The sequence below is a fragment of the Panthera pardus genome, unplaced genomic scaffold, assembly GCF_024362965.1.
Source record: "Panthera pardus isolate Hobbes unplaced genomic scaffold, ASM2436296v1 HiC_scaffold_21, whole genome shotgun sequence".
NCBI lineage: Eukaryota > Metazoa > Chordata > Mammalia > Carnivora > Felidae > Panthera > Panthera pardus.
Genome location: NW_026526777.1, coordinates 64,923,798 through 64,939,563, shown reverse-complemented (window position 1 = coordinate 64,939,563; position 15,766 = coordinate 64,923,798). Strand labels below are relative to the sequence as shown.

The window sequence follows — 15,766 nt, the reverse complement described above, 5'->3', positions numbered from 1 at the left end:
TTTTCTTGAAAGGCTCCCTGGTGGAGTCCATTATCACCTTCCCCACTTCTCTTTTTCCCTCCCTGCCTTCAGCTAAATATTCATTATCCTTTAAGACTCAGTGACTAGCTCAAATGCAAGTTATTCTGGAAATATTTCCCAAAGCCCATCTCCCTTCTGCAGCTGGGTTGGATTCTTTTCTTTTGAGTTTCCTTTTTATTATTCCATATCAGATCATATGTTTATCTAATTCATCAGGCTCTTGAGCCCTGGGAACAGAAATCCTATCTTATTTATCTTTGAATTCCCATTGCCTACCAGAGTAAAATGTTCAAAGATGTTTAATAATAATGAATTGAAGAGTACACTTCTCTGGGAGAGAACATTAAGATTATGTACCACTGGGGGATTAGGTACTGCATTAAACAAAAAACAAAAAAAACAAGGAGCCTGGGAAGATGGCATAATAGGAGGACCCTGAACTCATCCCATCCCACATTTTCAACTAGACATCACCCACATCCAAATCAATAAGCCAGAGAGTTATCTGAAGACTGGTAGAACAGACTCCGCTACTAAATATAGAAAACAAGAGAGGTAAGGAACACAAAAGAAATGAGTAATTCTGTAAAAAAAAAAAAAGTCAGTCAAGGAACTCACACAAAAAAGGATGTAAAACATAATAACATATACCTAAAATATAGGTACAAGAGGCAGAAAGAGTGGTTTCAAACTTAAATGACCACGAACTTAATATAGACTGCTGCATGCAGATGAGGTTATATACAAACCTGATGGTAACCATATACCAAAAACTGTTAATAAGTATGCAAAGACTAAAGAGAAAGAAATGCAAATATATCACTAAAGAAAATCAACAAAACATGAGAGAAAGACAAGAAAGGATCAGAGAAAATCTTCAGAAACAGCTAAGTAATAAACCAAGTGATAAAATGGCAGTCAGTTTATACCCATCAATAATTACTTTGAATGGATTAAACACTCTAATCAAAAGACATAGGGTGACAGAAAGGACAAAAAAACAAGACTCATTTTTGGGGCACCTGGGTGGCTCAGTCAGTTAAGTGCCTGACTCTTTTGATTTCTGCTCAGGTCATGATCTCACAGTTTGTGAGATCGAGCCCCATGTTGGGCTCTGCATTGACAGCATTAAGCCTGTTTGGGATTCTCTCCCTGCCCCTCCCCTGTTTACGTGCTCGCTCTCTCTCTCAAAATAAATAAACTTAAAAAAACCCACCAAAAACAAAACAAGAGCTATCTATATGTTGCTTACAAAAGACTCATTTTAGACCAAAAGACACCTGCAGATTGAAAGTGAGGGGATGGAGAAACATTTATAATGCAAATGGACATCAAAAGAAAGCTGGACTAGCAATACTTTTATTGGAAAAACTAGACTTTAAACAAAGACTGTAACAAGAGACAAGAAGGATACTATATAATAATAAAGGGGACAATACAAGAAGATACAACAATTGTAAATATTTATGCACCAAACATCAAAGCACCCAAATGGATAAAAAAGTTAATAACAAACATAAAGGAACTAATTGATAATAATACAATAATAGTAGGGGACTTTAACAACCCACTTACGTCCATGGACAGATCATCTATATAGGACATCAACAAGGAAACAATGGCTCTGAATGACACACTGGACCACATGGATTTAACAGATATATTCAGGACCTTCCATCCTAAAACAGCAGAATACACATTCTTTTCAAGTGCACTCAGAACATTCTGCAGAATAGATCACATATTAAGCCATAAAACAAATCTTAACAAATTCAAGAAATTGAAGTCATACATGCATCTTTTCTGACCACAATGCTATGAAACTAGGAGTCAACCACAAGAAAAAATCTGGAAAGAGCACAATATATGGAGGTTAAAGAACATGCTACTAAACAATGAGTGGGTCAACAAGAAATCAAAGAAAAAATAAAAAAGTACATGGAAACATATGACAATGAAAACACAATGGCTGAAAACCTCTGGGATGCAGCAAAAGTGGTCCTAAGAGGGAAGTATATACCAATATAGGCCTACTTCAAGAAGCAAGAAAAATCTCAAATAAACAACCTAACCTTGCACCTAAATAAGCTAGAATAAGACAACAAAACCTTAAACCAGCAGAAGAAAGGAAATAATAAAGGTTAGAGCATAAATAAGTGTTATAGAAACTGAAAAACCAATAGAACAGTTCAATGAAACCAAAAGCTGGTTCTTTGAAAAAATCAATAAAATTGGAAAACCTGTGGCCAGACTTCTCAAAGAGAGAGAGAGAGAGAGAGAGAGAGAGAGAGAGAAAGCAAGCAGGAAAGGACCCAAATAAATAAAATCATAAACAAGAGAGGAGAAATAACAACCAACACCACAGAAATACAAACAATTATAAGAGAATATTATGAAAAAACCATAACGGCAAAAAATTGGACAACCTAGAAGAAATGAACAAATGCCTGGAAATGTACAAACTACCAAAACTGAAACAGGAGGAAATAGAAAATTTGAGCAGATGAATAATCAGCAAAGAAATTGAGTCAGTAATCAAAATATTCCCCCAAAAACAGAAGTCCAGGACCAGATGGCTACACAGGTGAATTCTACCAAGCATTATTTCTTCATTTAAAAAAAAATTTTAGTTAGTTAATATACCGTGCAATATTGGTTTCAGAAGTAGAATTTAGTGATTCTTCACTTACATACAACACCCAGTGCTCATCATAACAAGTGCCCTCCTTAGTACCTATCACCCGTCTAGTCCATCTCCCACCATCCTCCCTCCATCAACCCTCAGTTTGTTCCCTATCATTAAGTCTCTTATGGTTTGTTTCCATTTCTTCTCTCCCCACCTTCCCATATGTTCATTTGTTTTGCTTCTTAAATTCCACATATGAGTGAAATCATATATTTGTCTTTCTCTGATTGACTTATTTTGCTTAGGATAATACATTCTAGCTCCATCCATGTTGTTGAAAATGGCAAGATTTCATTCTTTTAGATGGCTGAGTAATATTCCACTGTGTGTGTGTGTGTACAAAATGGAGTATTATTCAGCCATGAAAAAGAATGAACTCTTGCCATTTGCAATGACATGGATGGAACTAGAGAGTATGATGCTAACTGAAATAAGTCAATCAGAGAAAGACAGATACCATATAATTTCACTGATATGTAGAGTTTAAAAACCAAAACAAACGAGAAAGGGAAAAAAAGAGAGAGAGACAAATCAACAAACAGACTCCTAATTATAGAGTACAATCTGATGGCTACCAGAGGGTATGGGGGTGGAGGGAATGGGTGATATAGGTGATGGGGATTAAGGAGTGCACTTGTCATAATGAGCACAGGGTGATGTATGGAACTATTGACTTACTATATTGTACACCTGAAACTAATGTAACAATATGTTAACTAACTGGAATTAAAATAAAAACTTAAAAAACAAAGCAAAACAAAGAGAAAAATGAGGCCTCAGTGGTGGAAGTGGTTTCAAGGGTTCTCAGGAAAAGCAGTGGCATCACTAGATGTGTAGAAGAACAAAACTTAAGAAGATAGCAGAACAGCCTGATAGCTCAGAGGACCCAGGACAGAGGGACTGTAGGACAATGATGTAGAGGGCACAGCACAGAATCTTAGAACTGCCATGGGTGAGGAGTGGTGGGCAGTACATGATGGCAGAGGACTTCTGGGTCCCAATAAGGACAGCTCCCATAGCAAAATTAAATCAGAGCACCTGATTCACTATGTCATACCTACCACCTGAGAGATCTCAGAAATTGTCTCTAGCCTGAGAGGTCCCGTAAACTCTAAAGCTGGAAACCTTGACTAAAATTTTGATATTTTACACATAAGAATTTCATTTCCAGTAATTTTTCCTAATGGCATATCTGGACTGGTGTCCAAACATGTATGTAAGTGGGTATTCACCAGCATTTTGTTTATAATAGCAAAAAAAAAAAAAAATTAGGAAATGGGTCATTTAGCTCTTATATTTTTCTATTTTAAGTTTTGCAACAAGCTGTGTAACTGCTATAATCATGGGGTCCCTGGGTGACTCAGTTGGTTAAGAGTCAGACTCTTGATATCAGCTCAGGTCTTGATCTCAGGGTCATGATTTTGAGCTCCATGTTGTGTGTGGAACCTACTTATAATCATCAATCAAGAATAAAATCAAAGATACAAGCAAAGTAATATAAAACTACATGCAAAAGCCTTCCTAATAGCATTTTCTTCTCATTATAAAATATTATTTTTAAGAATTAAGTTAGAGATAATATTTTTGAAATCTCCCCAATGTACCAGCCCTTATCAGCAATCTAGTTTCTTTCCTTCCAACCTTTCAGTTATTGTTGGCCCATGAACAGAACAGTCATATGTCACCCGGGGAAGGTAATTCCTATCAAACAGGCAGGGGTGCTGGTAAGAGCTTGGGGAGAGATATAGAGAGAATAAAGCAAGGGTGAAGAGATCACCTGCATGCCTGAGAAAAGCCTCAGTTATCTTATCCACTATGTCTCAGCAGTGAAATTACAAGCTCTCTCAACAGGCAAGCACCATGGGTAGTCCAACTTTGTATAACTAGTATTGAAAACCTAGAGTTGCATATATTGGGTGTTCAAAAATATTTATTATTAAGTGCATAATTAATTAGCTTTGTTTTCATACTTTCATTTTGAAACTTTCAAAGTAAGTAAAAATTTTAGTAAGAATATACTTACAATTGAACCAAAGGGTGAAACTTTTCTCGAAAATCAAGTCTCAATGGGCAGCCATATTCTTTCCAATTATATTTTACTCGCTAGAAAAGGAAAAATGATTTAGTATTTTCTATATTTGTCTGATTGATAAAATTATAGTTTTCTTACCAAGTTTTTAGATGGTTTATTCCTCAAATATGACCTGTAAAAAAAGAATCATTTTTCATTACTTATTTTTCTTTCTTCTTTTCAAACTTAAAAATCAAAACCATTACTTTGTTCAGGTAAGGAGGTATTACAAAAGTTACATAAATAAACATAATTACAAAATACTCCCCAAATGTGTGGAGATTAAATAACACACTTCTAAATAACTCATGGGTCAAAGAAGAAATCTTAAGAGAAATTTTAAAACATTTTGAACTAAATGAAAATGAAAACACAACTTATCAAAATTTGTGAGTTGCAGCAAAAGCAGTGCCTAGAGGTAAATTCATAGCAATGAATGCATATTTTAGGAAAGATTGATGTTAATAGGAATTAATACTACTGGATTCTAAATTATTGGTGTTATATTAATATAAGACTCAGTGCTATGTTAAAACTATTTCTTACTTTTCAATATGGTAAAAGAAATCATGCTGAAGACATTCTTTTTTATTAAATCTACAAAAAATAAAACATAATGAAGTTGTAATATTATCATCCCTTATATACTTAACAGACATTTAATCATTTAACTCAGTGATTCTCATACTTGAGAGTATCACAGAATTGTCACTTACTGAATTAGAATCCTGGGGTTGGTGTGTGGCCCTCGCATTTCTATTTAAAAAAATTAGCTTCATAAATGTTTCTGAGGACATCAGAATTTGAAAGATATTGATTTATATATATTTGATACATGTGAAGAATTCATTGAAAATCTATCAAAATAAGATAAATTTCTTTGGACTATTTTCTTCCATATATATATATATATATACATATACATATATATGTATATATATATGTATATGTATATATATATATTAAACACAGACTCCTAATTGTTACTGGAGACTCAGTTGTACAGGTAAGGAGCTACTTTAAGGATTCACATAATTTCCAGTTAGGATTCATGCAGACATAAAGTTATCATGGTCTATAAAGTGATAAAATTTTCAGTAAGTTAAATTATTCATTTGACCATTTTTGCTGGCTACTTCCAGCAAGGGAGTGACTCAAATCACCACTGTGTTTAGAGAGATATTGGAAGTCTACACCATCTCCCACCCTGAAACTCAAAACAGACCCCATGAGATGCCCTCCATCATGGACATTTCTCCTGTCATGGGCACCTTGAACTCCATAGGTCTCCTTTCATGACTGTGAAAACCTTAGGCCTATCACATCCTGAATTTAAGATCGGAGGGTCATTTTTCGGGTTGCAGTCATTCTTAGTCATTGACTAAGAGGCCTGGAATAAGGTACTGAAATCTATGTTTTTCAAACATGCTTTCCAGATAGGTCTGGTGAACAACCAGCTATCTGACAATCGCCATGTATACCCTCCCAGAACAGACTGATTCAAGCTGCATTTCACTGAAGAAAGAAATCTGCAGGCACGGCTACTGTGTGCAGTAGTCCTGGGAAACAGGACAGCAGTTATTCTCACATTTTAATGCTCTTGCTAATCTCCCGGAAATTTAGTTAAAATAGAGGTTCTGTCTCAGCAGGAGTGGGAGAAGGTCACAGATTCTGCATTTCTAATAATGCCCCATGATGCCAGTGCTGGTCCACTGACCATTCTCTAAGAAGCAAGGATGTGGACCATCCCAGAAGCAGGATGCTCTATGCTGTATAAATCAGTTAGCCTTCGTGTTTCCTGGAACAGGAGTTATGGAGAATGCAAATTCCTTGCTGAATTAAATAAGAATACTTAATCACCAAGCCAGCAACCGATTATCACAATTCCACACTCCAAAGGTTATTGGAATGGCAGGTGAATAGACAATTGTTTGGATGAGAGCAAGTCGTTTCACAAATAGACTTGCATAAGAGCCCCTGGTCCCCCGCTCTCCCCCACTCCTAACCACAGGAGACCTTCTCGTCTCAAGTGCACCTTTATCTCAGCTGAACGTACTGTGCTTGCTGACCTCGAGTCTCGCCCACACAGAAGAGAGCTTTGGCAAGTGGATGACAAAATCCAGCGTGCTTCATCATGAACCACAGTAAGATCAATTAGAGAACCCTGGGGTTCTCTGGAGGAAGCACTGATGGTTCTGTGAGGTTTGCTCTAAAATAATGTCCCATGGGAAATGGTGCAGGAAACTGAGGCTTCTCTGATGTGGATGTAAGCGATTCTCCGACAGAGATGAGATCATGACTGATTTGAGTAGGACAGAAAGTAGACCTAAGTGTTTCTGCCTCTCCCTTCCCTGGGAAGTGAGCCTGAAGAGCTGAGAAGAGGTGATGGTGAAAGCTGGGAACTGGATTATTAAAAGGGAAAGCGGAGAAAAATGCTGGTAATAGGGAAAGAGGTTAATTCTTTTTATCTGTTTGTGCGATTCAGATGTAAGGTTTGACTTGGCAAAAAGTTCACACAAATTTGGTTTGGACAAACTGTCAATTCAAGTTTTGGACACCAATGCCAATTCAACTTTGGATTTCATAAAGAACATGTCAGTCATCAGGCTAATAGCACCACCAGTAATTACCGTGTAGTTCACCATTTGTTTTAAAATGCAAAGAGTAAGACAGGTCAAATGCAAATATACTTGCCCTTTAACAGCAATGTATTTACGAGGATTACAGCCAACAGCTATTTGGAACACCTAAAATGAAACAATTTAAGTGGTGAGATCAGAGGTTCTGGTTCTCATGAGCTAAAAGCAATTACATTTTCGATTTGAAATAATAACCTTTTAAATGTATGGTTTATCATACTGTTCTGTGCTGTTTAACTCCTTCTTTCTGATCACATTTTTTTTTCTCTCTCTTTGCTTCCGGTTGCCCAGACCATTGCCCAAAGGTTAGTACTCTGCTTTTTTGACATCAGTATCTCAACAGAACTGACCCAATCTCATCTTTTACGAGCACCTCTGCAAACATGATCATCAACTCTACTTCCAGCTTGCACCTGGCTCAGCTGGTAGGTTTCTATAATATGTATAGCTATTAATTTGACTTCTTTTTAACCAGAGACCTGGTTCTTCCCTGACCAGGATGCCTATTTCAATTTCAACCTGGCTCCTGGATGCCTTACTCGTTGCTGTCTACCCTGCCACCCCATCCTAGGCTTCCTAGGGGCAATCTAGACACTTGCTTTCTGTCTTAAACATGTCCTGTATGTTGCATATTTCCACAAGGCAAATCTGAAAAAACCTCTAATACTCCTTACCCCACAGTAGGACTTGGGGATCAGAGGATGGGGTTAGAGAATAATGTCCAGATAAGCTTGATGGATTTAAAGAGTTGTGCATGTGAAACCAAGGCCCTTCAGTCTTCATTTGAAAGGCATGCTCTATAGCAGGAGTTCATGGATTTTATTGCCTAAACCACCTGATCTCGGTCACAGGACCTGATTTGTTCTCTCAGCAACTCTACCTACAGTCCTTGCTGTCCTTCATCATCAAAGCTTTGTTTTCCAGTCAAATGTGTTCAGAAGCATGGGCCTGCCCTTTATCTTTACTAACCTATCCATTTGTCACACGTGGTTGACTACCCTGCCGCCCCATCCTAGGCTTCCTAGGGGTGAGTCTTTCAGTCAGGACCCACCATCACTCGGTGTCTTAGTCATAGCATCCCTTCTCTTCCGGGGCCCAGTTGACAAAAATCAACAACCATGCTTGGGGTTAAAAATCTGAGTTGACCCGCATGTGGAACGTGAACAGGAACGTTGGTACAGAGTATGGGATGCACGAGAAAGGCTGTTTTCTAGGGCACCCATGCACCCACTGCTGTGGGGCTGACAGTGTTCTCAGGACTGGATACCTAATTAGAGGTATTCTGACATGTAACCCAAATGAAAACAATGAGCACACTGGTTTTCTTTATTTAATATTATTTTCCAATTTTAGTATATGTGCTGCCAAAGCAAACACTTCACATTATTCTCTCAGGTGCAGAGACAGGGTAGGACTGCTCTTAATGTAGCTCAGAAGTGGACACAGCACATTCCTTCTAACCGGGCAGAATAACTGAACTGAGACAGGAATTCTGAAGGCCGTCAACACAGAAACGTTGGTAGATAATGCATTACATAGAGTGTAGTCATCTCTCCCTGGGGAAATTGATCCTGGGAGGAATCACTAAAGCTTTCTGGGGAATGGCTCACTAGGGTGGCTTCTTGCAGCCAATACAAGCCACCTACAGTGGGGCACAGAGGGTGGCTAGATTTGAACTGTCCGTGTCTTGGGGCATGCCGAGGAGGAAAGAGAAGAAACAAACTGGTAATATTAGATGGCTACTCTGCGACAGGCACCGTTCTGGACACTTTACACAAATGGATCACATTTAATACTCTCAACAGAGTGGATAAATACTGTAAGACCAATTTCCCTTTGGCAAACGAGGCGGCGGCAAATCACTGGTTAGTAGCTTGCCCCAGCCGGCAGCTGGCAAGGCTTGGATCTGAACTCAGGTGAGATTAACCTGTTTTTGTAATGCCTGGGCTGGGCAGCACCCAGTGGTTGGGATCCCTGACAAACCTAGTGAGTAGATAGGAAAAAGGGGTAGAGGAAAGCAGGGTGCTTCTGGAAGGCATCTTGTACGGGACAAGCAGCTGGAGGTGGAGAACAGACCTAGGCTGGGGAAGAAAGAGCTGGCTAGGTTGCGGTTTCTTGCTTCCTGCGAAGATGAAGCTGGGAAGGTGGTGGGGTAGGCCGGCCGGGGAGTGGTTGGTGTGCACCTGCAGGAAGTTGCCCGGGGAAGCCGTGTGTCTGTCAGCCGCACTCAAGCTTGGATCACATCTGCCTCTGTTCAGGGCTCCTTCCAGATTCATGCAAGCTCACTCTGCTGGGAACAGGCTCCTTGTGCTGGGGTCCTGATGGATGAGGGCTGTTACTTCATGTACCTTTGAATTCTTCTTGTAGGGATTCCTCACTGTGTTATGCCTGGTATACAGTAGGTACTCAATATATGTTTCTCTTTTTTTTTAATTTAATTTTTTAAAAATTTACATCCAAGTTAGTTAGCATATAGTGCAACAATGATTTCAGGAGTAGATTCCTTAGTGCCCCTGACCCATTTAGCCCATCCCCCCTCCCACAACCCCTCCAGCAACCCTCAGTTTGTTCTCCATATTTATAAGTCTCTTCTGTTTTGTCCGCCTCCCTGTTTTTATATTATTTTTGTTTCCCTTCCCTTACGTTCATCTGTTCGTCTCTTAAAGTCCTCATATGAATGAAGTCATAGGATTTTTGTCTTTCTCTGACTGACTAATTCCACTTAGCATAATACCCTCCAGTTCCAGCCACGTAGTTGCAAATGGCAAGATTTCATTCTTTTTGATTGCCAAGTAATACTCCATTGTATATATATATATATATATATATATATATATATATATATACCACATCTTCTTTATCCATTCATGTATCAATGGACATTTTAGCTCTTTCCATACTTCGGCTATTGTTGATAGTGCTGCTATAAACATGGGGGTGCATGTGTCCCTTTGAAGCAGCACACCTGTATCCCTTGGATAAATGCCTAGTAGTGCAATTACTGGGTCGTAGCGTAGTTCTATTTTTAGTCTTTTGAGGAACCTCCATACTGTTTTCCAGAGTGGCTGCACCAGCTTGCGTTCCCATCAATATATGTTTCTTGATTGTTAATTAGGCTGGGAGGGAATAAAGAGAGGAGGCATCCCTTGGAGTAGAACCGACTCAGAAGAGGTGGGGTGGTGTTGAAGAATTGGTGTTCAGTTTCTTAGTGCTTCTGGTTACCTGAACATGCTGTTGCTATTTCATGGTGCTGTACTTTGGTATATGCGTCTTCCTGGGGTTCCCTTTGCATCCAGCCTGCTCAACTTCTACTGATTCTTCAAAGTCCTTTTGGGACACTCAGAATGGCCCACTCTTCTGGGCTATTTGATGACCATGTATCTCACATTCCCTCATGCTGGCTTTTGTTTACGCCTAGGGAAGAGTCTGTCTTTTGGTCTTTGTGACAGCGGTGGTGGTTACCTGGTTACACACACATACTGAGACAGAGAAACACAGTCGGTATCCGATACATTTTTTCGAATGAAACAATGGTTCACTTTTTTTGAATAAAGAAATAAATGCAGGGTCAATGTGGACATGACTGGCAGTTTCCTCTGACAAACACACCCAGCTTCTGTTGTTCTCATTAATTTCACTTTTTCCTTTATACAGTTTTATTTGTCTCCATAAACTAATAATTTTACACTTTTATAGGTATTTATATGTCTCACTTTCGACGGCAAACCCACGGAAGGCAGAACTGTGATCCATTCCCAGAGTTTTGTTCCCTGATCTCTTCCCTACGAAGAAACGTTACAAATGTAGGAGGGGAGTGGAGTTGCATAGAGGTATTGTATGGATTATACAGCTCACCACCATTATTACCATTATTGAGGTAAAGCTTTTGATCTGCCCATGTCACTTACCTTCTGGGATATCGGACACAGTCTTGCTGAGTCACTAGGCCTCATGTGGAGAAGCAGAAGACCCGTGTTCTGGTGTCTAGGAGAAACAGCACGTGCAGGTGATTATAGAATCACAGGGGAGGCGGGCACAATCCCACCTTTCTGGAGAGCCTATGAAAAATCCCATGTACACAATGTGACTGAGCCCTGTGAGGAATTCTAGAGGCCTAGAAGGGGGTAGTGATAGCAACTGCTCTCTGCTTCTGCTAAGGCAGCTGTGCACCATGGTCACTCTGGAAAGCCCCTTGTACCTCATGGTGGGCTGGCATAGGGTTGGCCCAATGGGAGAGAGAAATGAGAGCTATCAACATTTCAATTCCCTATTTTATTAACACCCCCAGTCCCTAGAGGAGAGGCTGTGCTGCTGACATCTTGCCCTGCTTCTGATGGTATCAGAAGGCTACAGCTGCTCCATTTGTTCTTCCTCTACCCTCTACAGATCTTTTCCTCCTATTGATAACACTTTGGGAACAATAAAGAGTAAGGTATGAAATCAGTTTCCTGAACCACATTATGCCACATAGTATGATCCAACTGGAAGCAAAAATGAGATCAAATTTCTAGGTGATGAAGTGCACAAGAGTTATTTTGTGCTCAGAGAAACTGGGGAGGGCCAAAAATCACAGAGTTTTTTGGAAGTTTTATTAATATTCTATCCCGTTGGTGCTCAGGTGTTTCCTTTTTGAAACAGCTGGGGAAAAAGAAACTAACCACATGCAAAGGTTCTTTTTCTTCCAATATTCATCACATTTTCATATTTATTTATTTATTTATCAAATATTGGGTATAAAATGTAAATAAGTAAGTTAGGATACAAATAGCACATTTTTATATTTTTTAAATCACTGTGCCATATTTCATCAATTCTAAGATATATGTTTTTTTCTCATTTAATACCTTTGAAATCAGGAAGCATCTTATAATTTTAACTATGTCACTTATGGTTTGTTTTCCAATGTGATGGAAACGTTGATTTGATAAATACAGTAATATACCATAGATCTGTGAAGAACACTATAACAAATACTGCATCTATAATTTTCTAAGTTTTTTTTTTTTTTTTGAGAGAGAAAGAATGTGTGGTGGGAGGGGCAGAGAGAATCCCAAGCAGGTTCTATGCTGTCAGTGCAGAAGCTGACAAAGGGGCTCGATCTCATGAACCATGAGATCATGACCTGAGCCAGAATCAAGAGTTGGATGCTTAACTAATTGAGTCACACAGGCACCCCTGCATTTATAATTTTCCATATAATTTTTCTTATAGGTAGATTTTTTTTTTTCCTGCCATGGCTGATTTCAAAGCATTAGGTATTTTTTCTCGAGTCTTCGACTGACCTCAAGTATCCCGGACAGTTTGATTTGTATTCTACAGCAACAGAGTTCTGAGTAAATATCCAGAAAATCAAAAATACCCCAAGAAACACACAACATTAGAAGAATCAAGAGAAAAGTTGGTAGGTGAGGGGGCGAGGGATGAACTGAGCCTCCCTGAGTACTGTCTTTAAAGTAGACTTTTCTCCCTCCCCTTCCTGGTCTCTCTCTACCACTTCGTGCTGTTTTCTTTCCTTAATACCATTTAAAACTATTTGAAATCGTCTTGTTCATTTATTTGATGATTTGTTCTTTGTCTTTTCCCACAAGAGATATGTCCCACGACACCAGTACCTCCTTTCTTGTTCACCATGTATTTTGAACACCTAGAAAGTGCTTGGCATAGAGTAGGTACTCATACTCACTTGGAGTAGCAGTGCTATTTTTCCAGAGAATATATTGAGTCAAGAATTAGTGATGACCATAGAAATGCCTTAAGACTCAATTCTGGAGTAGTTGCTTCCTCTAGGAATTATCGTGCTCAGGTCCTACCTATTCCAAGAAGAGTCAACGATGGTGTTTTCTCTGATTCTACTCAAAGACTTTCTGATATTAGAGTTCTAGTCTGGCCAAGGATAGTATGTAAAGACTTTGGGATGGGAATGAATTATAAAACACACTTGAAAATTATTGAATTAAGAAATAGCTTGTTTTTTTGCATCTTCAGTTGGATGAATGAAAACCTTGATAGGTTTCATTTTGTTACATTTTTATACAGAATAGTAATTTCACATCTCTCCAAACATTTAAAGGAATTTGAAATCTGGATATTTAAAGTGATATGAGGCCATTTAAGTAAAAGAACACCTGGAAATCAATACCCTTGATAGCACATTTCATACTGAGTAGGTTCTTTTAAAAGTCATACTTACTGCAATTTGAAGTAATCATCTACTGCCTCATAATTTACATTTTGAAAAAATGTTACTGTCTGGAAAAGAAAATGAGAGTTTATTTAAAACAGGAAAACTGGGAATGGGGGGACAATGAATACTTTCAAGACAGATTTGAAACTTTCTTTATGTAAGAAAAAATATAATTAGCATTTTTCCAATTTATTTTCTTTTCTAACTCAGAAACTCCAATTATGTACATATTAGACTTCCTTTGTTACCTTTTTCTTATTTTCTCTTTGAATTGCATTTTACCACAGTCCCTTTATTTCGATTGCTTCTCTCTCCCTCTTCATTTACTTTTGTCATTGCAATATTCCTATTTTCATTTTTAATTTTTCATTTCATTCCTGATGTGTGACCAGCCTTCTCCTGTTCTAATAACCTCGTCTCTGGACCTTTTTATTTCTTCTTTGAGGTTTTTAGAATAATTACAGACATAATGTTGTCTGTAATTTTTGAGACTCTGAGGAGTCATTTGCCTGAAACTCTTTTCTTGTTTTTGAGTAATTAAAAAAAAAATCTATTTGCCTTGTGTATATGTCCTTGCTATTTTCTTCCACGTGGGGCACGTTTCATCTCAATGTTCAGCATTCCAGAAGGTTTCTATCTTTTCAGGATAAATCCAGTTATGGAACATGTATGATATTAGAGGAAAAAAATTATAGGTTGTATTTTTTTATTTAATTAAAAAAATTTTTTTAACATTTATTTTTGAGAGAGAGAGAGAAAGAGAGAGAGCATGTGAACAGGGAAGGGGCAGAGAGAGGGGAGACAAAGAATCCAAAGCAGGCTCCGGGCTCTGAGCTGTCAGCACAGAGCCCAATGTGGGTCTCAGACTCACAAACCGTGAGATGATAACCTGAGCCAAGTCAGACACGCAACCGACCGAGCCTCCCAGGCTCCCCATAAGCTGCATATTTTTAAAACATGGTAACTATAATCACCATATCCCAAAATTACTTTTTTGGTGGTACTTCTTTGTTTTGTATATATTTATACATATCTTCAGAGATATCAATTTGACTCTGGCTAATCTGGTATGATTAGAACAGAGATGTTGTACCTCTAATATAACCTTTGCAAAAAATCTTAACTGCTGAGACAAAGTTTATTTATCCACATCTTGGATGGTAAGTGGTATTAAACGAAATATGCAATCTCTCGTGATAAAGTTGAAGGCTGTGGAGGTCATCACACTAAAAATAAATCTAGTTCAGGTTCGAGGAAAGGAGCTAGTTGTCAAATTTACACTTGTATTCTATTGTACACCATACTCTTCTTCATATGTAATGATAAAACTAGCATAATTAGGCTTGAAAATTTTAATATTATCTTTTGTGAAATGTAAGCAGGTTCTCCAAAGGTTGCTTATCAATTGTCACTTAAGTGGTGCTCAAACTTGGGTCTGTAACTCAACCAGCATATATGTAAATTATTTTGGATCATAATCACTGAAAATATTTACCCAGTGGAACTATTTTAAAAATATATATTTTGTGAATGTGATCATCTGTTTAAAAACCATTTCATTATAAATAATTAGGAAATGATTTGGATACTTTCATTTCTGCTAGTGGTAGATAGGTTATACAGACAAATTTTTGCTCTTTTTAAAAAATTTTTTTTAACATTTATTTCTTATTGAGAGACAGAGAGACACCGAGTGTGAGCAGGGGAGGGGCAGAGAGAGGGGGAGACACAGACTCTGAAGCAGGCTCCAGGCTCTGAGCTGTCAGTACAGAGCCCATCGTGGAGCTCGAACTCACAAATCGCAAGATCATGACCTGAGCCTAAGTCAGACACTTAACTGACTGAGCCACCCAGGCACCCCGACAAATTTTTGCTCTTAAAAACACACATATCACAAAACCTACAAACATCAGCCTTTTGTGAAGTCACCTTTAAAAGCATCCAATAACTGACAAGAGAGTAGAGAACTATTAGCCCAAAGACTTAGGGAAATTAGGAATCTAGAGAATAAAGCAGAACACCAGAGGCCATAATCTATTTCTCCCTTAAAGGCATTTGTCAACATAGTCAGGAGACAGAGAATTCAAGATAGAGAATCAAATTGGATATCCTCTCTACATTAACCTGTGTTATCAGAAGATTGTATTTTCGGAGTAAGAGTAAGT

At 38.3% G+C, this 15,766-nt stretch overlaps 1 protein-coding gene across 4 annotated transcripts in view; it reads right to left on the bottom strand.

Annotated features, from left to right (window-relative positions):
• The window catches only part of CATSPERE (catsper channel auxiliary subunit epsilon), a 196,099-nt gene that overhangs the window by 29,803 nt on the left and 150,530 nt on the right, over positions 1 to 15,766 (bottom strand). For all 4 annotated transcript variants that reach the window (XR_008424703.1, XM_053909407.1, XM_053909406.1 and 1 more), the window contains 6 exons: positions 13,608 to 13,666; positions 11,326 to 11,401; positions 7,473 to 7,525; positions 5,325 to 5,375; positions 4,878 to 4,911; positions 4,731 to 4,810 (listed from right to left, as the gene is read on the bottom strand). Coding sequence is in view for 3 of the 4 variants with exons in the window: in XM_053909407.1 (XP_053765382.1) it covers positions 4,731 to 4,810; positions 4,878 to 4,911; positions 5,325 to 5,375; positions 7,473 to 7,525; positions 11,326 to 11,401; positions 13,608 to 13,666 (353 nt within the window). In the remaining variant the exon portion in view is untranslated. The remainder of the gene's footprint in view (positions 1 to 4,730; positions 4,811 to 4,877; positions 4,912 to 5,324; positions 5,376 to 7,472; positions 7,526 to 11,325; positions 11,402 to 13,607; positions 13,667 to 15,766) is intronic.